The sequence below is a fragment of the Monoraphidium neglectum genome (assembly GCF_000611645.1).
Source record: "Monoraphidium neglectum strain SAG 48.87 unplaced genomic scaffold scaffold02578, whole genome shotgun sequence".
Lineage (NCBI taxonomy): Eukaryota > Viridiplantae > Chlorophyta > Chlorophyceae > Sphaeropleales > Selenastraceae > Monoraphidium > Monoraphidium neglectum.
In genome coordinates, this window is record NW_014011050.1 from 1,037 (window position 1) to 8,724 (window position 7,688).

The 7,688-nt window shown below is 67.9% G+C and overlaps 1 protein-coding gene across 1 annotated transcript; it reads left to right on the forward strand.

Annotated features, from left to right (window-relative positions):
* Window positions 1–1,088: 1,088 nt before the first annotated feature.
* On the forward strand, window positions 1,089–4,526 carry MNEG_11068 (hypothetical protein; the record flags this gene model as incomplete). Its single annotated transcript, XM_014040460.1, has 6 exons — window positions 1,089–1,402; window positions 1,733–1,925; window positions 2,132–2,944; window positions 3,151–3,258; window positions 3,829–3,894; window positions 4,389–4,526. The coding sequence occupies 6 exons, from the start codon at window positions 1,089–1,091 to the stop codon at window positions 4,524–4,526; spliced, it is 1,632 nt and encodes a 543-aa protein (XP_013895914.1).
* Between the last annotated feature and the right edge of the window lie 3,162 nt (window positions 4,527–7,688).

Sequence of the window (7,688 nt, forward strand, 5' to 3'; positions counted from 1 at the left end):
TCAATCAATCAACCCGTAACAAAGCAAAGCGAAAACCTGGCCCTTGCTAACATGTGGCGCCAAGAGGGGTGTGGGGGCGCGGATACCGCGCTACCGTCGCCGCAGGTGGCCAAACCTGCGGCCCGCGTGCGCCTTGAAGAGGCCTCAGGGCCCAGGGCCAGGCTTGTCTCCTGGGTGTGTGCAGTGCGCCCTCATTGCTCGGTTTGTATGTCTGCAGGTTTATTCTGTCTTGTTTGGTGTTATGCTTGTTGCCGTCTGCACAGCGCTGCTAGTCTGTATTTGGCCCGAGTTTGTTGCTTGAAACCGCTTGGCGGCGGGAGGAGTCTAGCTGGCCTAGACGATTGTATAGTAACAAAGCAAGCAAAGCCCGGCCGCCACCCCTACGTCCGCTGCCCGCGCCGCAGGGGTGCCGGGGGGCCCCGGGCAAACACGCACCCCTGTCGTGCGAAGTCATGCCCTTGCTGACCTGTGTATGCCGGCAACCTGTGACGTGTGTGTTTAGATCCTGGTTGGGGCGCACGACCCGTGCGGCTCGTCAGCGCTGCCACTTGACAAGTAAATTTGTGTTGGATTCCTTCTTTTCGAACCTACACAGCTCGGCAACACTGCTTCAAGCTGCTCAGGTTTGACACCCGACTAATGGGCGGGCGGCGATGCACAGCACGGGCAGCACGACGCCAGCCTGGCTGTGTGCAGCTGGAGCGCTGGCATTCCTTGTGTTTCCACAAGCGACGAGTAGATTGTGTGCAGCCAAAACGTTGCAATTGACAACACAGTCGTGAACAACGGCACGCGTTGTTGCGCAGCAGTGTGCGAGACCAGTCCTGCCTGAGACATCTACAGCCGCGACCAAAGTTTTGTTTGACACACTATTATCCTGCTCTGCTCGTCAGCCGTTTCGACAACACAAACCCGGGATGGGGAGCGCCGAGCCCCCCCTCTCCCTGCTCTGGTGGTATGAGCACCTCATCTGCATGGACGAAGCCGACCCAGACGCCATAGCTGCCCTCGGAGAACTGGCCCAGAGGCGCAGCGGGCCTGTCGGGGGCCTCCCCGCCCCGGTCGCCGCGCGTGTCTACCTGCGCGCGATGCGCCCCAGCGCCGGCGCCCACATCGTGACAGCAGACGCGCCGGACGAGGCGCTCAGCGCCCTGGGGTACATCTATTCCCTGGCAATCATACGCAGCGCAGAGTTCCCGGCCTCCGTCGACCTGCGGCGCTTGGCGCCGCCCGCCGCGCTGCTCGACGGCCTCGCCGCGCTGCAGCTCGCGCGCCACGCCTCGGGCGCCGCGCGCAAGGGCAAGGCCGCCGTCACCGCGGACTCGGTCAATGCTGAGCTGTCGCAGCTGCTGGCCGCGGCAAACCTGGAGTCCATTGCGGGCGGGAAGGGCCTGCTGGCCAGGTAGGCGGTTGTTGCGCGGGGCCGGGGTGTCGGAGAGCACGGGGGAGCCGGGGTGTTAGGCCAGGCGGAAGAGTCAGTCCGGACAAGGGAACCTCGGCCCGCGCCGCAGCAGCCGTGCAGGACCGTCGCACCTCGCACGACGCGCCCTTGCTGCGGGCGGTTGCCACGGCACGGGTCGATGCACCATCGTTCTCCGCTTCGCCAGCGGTCGACACTCTGCCCCAGGACCCCGCCTCCCGGCTCCCCCCTCGCACCCCTCAACCTCTGCCTCCCGACCCCCGTTCGCCGTCGCCGCACACGACGATGCGCCGATCCCCTCCCCCTCCACAGGAAGGCCCTGATCTTGAAGGAGATCGGGAAGACCCCCAGCGGCAGCAAGGGCGGCATGACAGCCGCGGCGGCGGCCGACCTAGCGAAGCGGCTCGCGGCGCTGTTCAGCGCGGACGAGCTGCAGCCGGCGCTGGAGGCGTACGCGGCCGCAGCCTGGGACGCGCTGGGGCCCACGTACCTGCAGGCGAGCCTGGTTTCTTGGACCTTTGAAACGCGCAAGGGGGGATGCGTGGTGCGGGTGTCTTCAATCTGCGTTTCGATGGGAAGGTCAGGCGCGCGTGGCCGCAGCTGCGGCTGCCGCGGCTCTTGGGCGCCAGCAGCTAGTGCCAGCTGCGCAGCGCGGCCCGCTTTTGGCCTCAAAGAAAACCCTGGCCGCCTCGCATGCCGTGCCACGTGCAGGCCCACGAGGCCGAAATCTTGAGCGGCGGCAGGGAGCGGCCAGCCGAGGGCCACGCAGTGTACGGTCCCGCGGCCCCTGCAGCAGCCCCGTCCACGGCAGCCGCGTCGCCCGCGGCGCAGAAAGCGGCGCCGGCCGCCCGCCGCGGGCGCAATGCCCCCACGCTGGCGGCGCCGGCGCCGGCGGCCGCCGCCCCTGCTGCTACCACGGCGGCCGCTGCCCCCGCCCCTGCTGCAGCCGCCGTTCCTCCTGCCGCCGTGGCCGCACCCGCGCCTGCTGCTAAGGCCAGCAAACCGCCGTCCGCCGCAGCGGCAGCGCCCGCCAAGGCCGCCAGTGAGCCCGCCGCCAAGCCCGTCAGCGAGCGGCGGCTGCGGAATGGCAAGACAGTGCAAGTGCCGGCGCCCAAACAGGAGAAGGGCGCCCCGGCCCCTGCCTCCGCTCCCCGGGCGGCGGCTGCGTCTCAGCCCGAGGCAGAGCCTGAGGCAGCGCCGGGCGGCAAGCAGAAGAAGGGCAAAGCAGCCAAGAAGAGCGCGGCGGGCGGCAAGGGCGCAAAGCGGCCCGCAGCTGACGAGGCGGCGGCGGGGGCAGCGGCGGAGGCGGACGTGAATGCGCGGATCGCCGAGCAAGTGGTGGCGGAGGCGGATGCAGCGGCAGCGGCAGCGGCAGCGGCAGCGGCAGCGGCAGCGGCAGCCGGCGGCAGCGGCGGCGGCAGCGGCAGCGGCAGGAGGGAGGACGCGCGTGGGGACCCAGAGCGCACGGGCGCCCGCGCGGGCGCAACGGCAGCCAGACGGCCTTCCGCCGGCGCAGCTGCGCCGGTGCGCACCCGCTGCAGTGGGGTGGGAGCGACCTGCCCAGGCCTTGAGGGCAGCTGCGTGCGTCCCGAGGATCCCACTTTTTCCTGCCCCACGCTGGGACCCCTTGAACCCCGCTGCCCCCCGCCGTCACAAACCAGTCAAACCGCGTCAGCTGCCTCCTCATGCACCCCCTGCCGCGCCTCGCCGCCCCTTGCGACCCCGCGCAGTGGCCGCCCACCGAGCCTGCCCCGAGCGGCAGCCCCGCGCCCAAGCGGCGCAGGGTGGTCCGGTGGCAGCCGGAGGAGACGGACGTGCTCATAAAATACGTGTATGAGGTGAGGGGTCGCGCCGAGGTGCGCGCGGGGGCTGCGGCATGCGGCCCAGAGTGCGTGGCGGAGGCGGCGCACGGGGGGTTGCGTGGGGCCGGTCAAAGGCGGCCGCCCCCTCAACTGCGTCAGCTTGGTCGCTCGCGAGGGTGCCCCAAAGCCAGCCACGACAGCAAGGGGTGGTGCGAGGTCGGTGGGTGGCACAGCACCTCATGCCGTGCGCCCTGGTCGTGGCAGTCTAACCCCATGAGCCTGGATGGCTTCGGGAGCGGGCAAGCGCGGCACGCTGCAGTAATCCCTGATCATAATCTTCAGGCCTTTGCCAGAGGGCTCTGCCAACGCGCTCGCCGGGAGGTGCCAGGCGGAGCAGTCGGCCCTCGAGCGCTCGTGCCTGGCAGCGCCTGGACGATGCTGCATGCTGCGGCAGCCTCCCTTTGCGGCGAGCCGGGCTGCCCATGCTGCCTGCTTTCAGCTGGTGCACCTGCGCGGTCGGCAGCCACCTCCCTGGCGCTAATCCACCCCGAACCCCACCCCACCCCACCTCCTCGCCCACACACCGCGCCTCACCCTCTCCCTTAGTACGGCCCCGGCAACTGGAAGGCCATCATCGAGGTGGCTGGCCACCTGCTCAACAACCGCACGCAGGTCGGCGCAGCTGCACATGCATGCCTGTGCACGTGCCTGTCGGCTGCCACCCAGCTGCCTGGACACCCCGCTCCTCTCCCGTTCATTCGGCGCCCTGGTGCCGCTGCTCGGTCGCGCGCAGCTCGCGCGATCGAGCGGTGGCACCAGGGCTGCTGTGGCGCGGCAAACCGTGCAGCTCGTGCGGTTTGCCGCGCCGCAGCAGCTTGGCGTATTGGGGTTGCTGCTTCTGCACGACCATACTCGCCAGGCCGACCCTGGACACGACAGTGCGTCGTCCCTCTCGGCCGCCTCTTCACACGACACTTGTGCAGATCCGCCTCCGACTCCCGTTTCCGCCACCTACACTCTGCACGCGCCGCACGCGTGTCGCCGCCAACGCGCCGGTGGACCTGACAGACAAATGGCGCACACCCTCATACAATCACACACGCGCGCACACACACACACAAACACACACACACACACACGCGCGCGTGCGCGCGTCAACCACCCAGGTGGACCTGAAGGACAAGTGGCGCAACCTGGAGAACGCCGGCAAGGTGCTGAGAGACAGGGAAGACCAGCTGCGCGCGGCCGCGGCCGCGGCCGCGGCGCCCTCTGCGGCGCAGGGGCAGCAGGACGGCGGCGCGTAGGCGAATGAGGGCGTAGGGCGAGCGCGGGACGAGGGGGCTGCGCGGCTTGCAGCGCGCGGCCGTTTGGCACGCAAGCGTGCTTTTCATCGTTTTGTCATCGGCGGCACTTGCGGTTGCGCTTGTCGGGACGGGCTGTTGAGAGTTGCGGGCTGCAATGTTGCGTGTGCTGTGTTGCTCTGGCGACCGGATCTGCACTGTGCATGCCCTCCACAGCGGCACGTGCGCGGTTTACACACTGCCTGATAGCACGCTTGGGCGACACACTGCATGCGTGCCCGAATACGCGTGTGCAAGTCAGCACGCATCACTTGCTTTCCAGTGCGGACGACGTCCCGGCACAAGTAATGTGATCTCGCTGTCCGTGGAAGGCAGGGGGGCGCAAGCTAGGTGCGAGGAGGATTATGTCAGCAGCGCCATAGTTGGGAGGGGCCAGGGGACCCTGGCCCTCCCGCAGTGACAGAGAGCTCAGATAAGGCATGTATGGGGGTGGACAAACCGGCAGCGCAGTGGACGAACGCGCCGGTTCGCGCGCAGCCGCCCAAACAACACCCCTGCAGAGCCCCATGTTGTGACGGCAATCGGCCTTTTGGAGCTGGATGTGGCCCCCTGAGCACCACATTGTCACCACTCTCCCCCCACCGAGCCCGCCTGCGCTTCCTTGTTTTATGTGGACGCGGCAAAAAGCTACTCCCACTCTCTGCCTCTCTCGCTCTCTTGTGGTTTGTGCGTCCGCAGCCATAGCCTCCACATGAAATGGCTGGCTGGCCTGCATGGTGTGTGCATGCGCCTGTGACGCACTGTCTGCGTTTCCTGTCTTGGCTGATATGACTAATGTTACACAGATAATCAACACACCTACACCACACAACGCTCGCAATGATCAAGATGAACATGCGGCCACCGCGGCAACCCGCACACCCGCCAAAGCAAAGCACATGTGTGCTGTGGTGGTGGTTGCCGCGGGGCTGCCCGTTCAAGGCTCAATGACGCGCTGGCCATGCCAGCAAGTGACACGATCCGGCGCAACAGCGCCTGGGCTCAAGAGCGCCCGTTAGACCGGTGATGGCGGCACACAGCTGGCTGCACACACAGGGGCGCACGGAGCCCCAGGCATATCAAACAGCGATGTCAGAAAAGCTGAAACCTGAACAACAGTCCAAAGCTACCGTCCCACCCGATATCGATCGCCACCCGGCAGCAGGTGACCAATGCAACCCCTCCCATCATACAGCTTGCCCTGGGGGATGGTGGCGCACTCTCTCAAGCCCCGAACAAGAGGCAACACGTGCATAGAGGGGGAGAGAGAGAGAGTGTGTGTGTGGAGTGGAAATTAGTGCTTGTGTGCAACACCACGCGCGGACGCGCTCACAAACAGCAGCTCGGGAGGAAAGCACTCGGCCGGCGCCAACCATCTCTGCAGCGACGCCGCAGCCGGGCGGATGGCCCGTGCCGGCCTGGCGCAGCTGCAACAAACTACCGCCTCCACAACTTGGGAGGGGTGTCGAGGGCAAGTCAGGTTTTGCAGGTGATTCAAACGCTCCCCCGCGAGGGCGCCTGTACAAGAGCTATTGATGCGGCGCCAATCAACCAGGTGGTTGCACGACCTCTCCAGGCACCAAACAGCCGCAGGCTTCTCGGCCCAGGCTGCAGGCCCGGGCCGCTCAGAAACGGAGAGTAGGTAGCGTGTCCCGCGGCGCCGGCGCACGGGCGCAAGGGGGCGCGGTGCTGCCGGGCGCACGAGCGCAAGGCCGGGCGCCGGGTTGGTTTCTCGACCCTCGCGCAGCGGCATGCAAGGGGGGTGCCGCCCGCCACGCGTGCGTGCACGGCACCCCACAGGCCGCGCCACAGAGATTTGTACACGAACCACAAAGCGGCGGGGGCCAAGGGAACCCCTGCAATATCAAAGCTCACTTATCACGTCCATGCTCGGTGGATCTTTGTTGGGCAACAGCGGGCAGCGCTCGGCCGCTGCTCACAGTGCTGCTTGGGTGCTTGGTGAGTGTGAGAGAACGTGTGTGTGTAGGGGGGTGCGTTCAAGAGGCGCAAGGCGCCAAGTCCGTTGGATGTGAGCTTTCAGAGCCCGGTCTCGTGGCCACAACGCAGCCGGGCCAGAGTCTTCCTGGGGCTGGCCCGCAAAGTCGTGGGAAGCTGCGCCGCTCTCTCGAATAAGCTCCCCTCGAGTCAAGCAATGCGAGGCGCACCAGGGCGCCCGCGGCTCTCCGGCCCCGCTGGCGCACCGCCGCATGCGGGGCACGCCGCGCGGGCGTCCAGCATAAGTGGGACGCGCGGCGGCGGCAAAAGCATTTGTGAGTGGGGGGTGCGTGAGGGCCGCGCAGGGCCAGGGGACGCAAAGGGCGCCGCGCCGTCACGCCCCCAAACGATGCAAATCAAGGGAACGCTAGGGGCCGCTCACAAGCCTATGGGCGCGGACGCGCAGCGCCCACCGCCGACTGGGCGGTGTGGCGCTGGTGCCTGGTAGCACTTGCTGCCCGCCCGTGCAGGAGGTGGCGGTGCCCGGCGTTGCGCAATACAATACTCCCCAGCCCTCTTAAAACCTCGCTTTGGGAACGAAAGGAAACGCCCTCAGTGGTGGTGCGCGTGAGCGCAATTGCGCGTCGATTGGACGCCAGCAGAGAAGCAAACTTGCGGACGACACACAAGGAAAGCGACCGTGCCAGCTGGCGGCGCGCGCCTTGCGGGCGACGCGGCGCGGGCCCCCGGCCGCGCGGCAAGGGGCCGGCTCCCGCGTCGAGTCCCCCGCGCGCGTCACCCCGTGACCGAGCGGCGCCGCAGCGCGGCGCAGAACGCGAGCAGCACGCCGCTCTCGTCGATGACAAGCTGGCTGCGGAAGTGGCGGTTGGCCGCGGAGGCGAGCTCCTCCTTGGGCGCCGCCGCGTCCACGTCATCCTGAGGTGGCGATTACGCGGGTGGTTAGGAAGGGAGGGGACAGGCGTTGGCCGCGGCAGGAGTCAAACCAATCGCAATCAGGCGTCTACCCTTCACACACAGAGGCCTCGCAAGCCGACACGGAGGGGCGCTCAACTCCCCCAAGAGCGGCGACGCGCGGCGCGCGGCAGGCGGTGGGAGGGAGCGGGCGCCCCCGCTCGCGCCCGTTGCCGCCGCGCGGGCCGGGGCTGTCGGGGGTGGGGAGGGGGTGTGGGG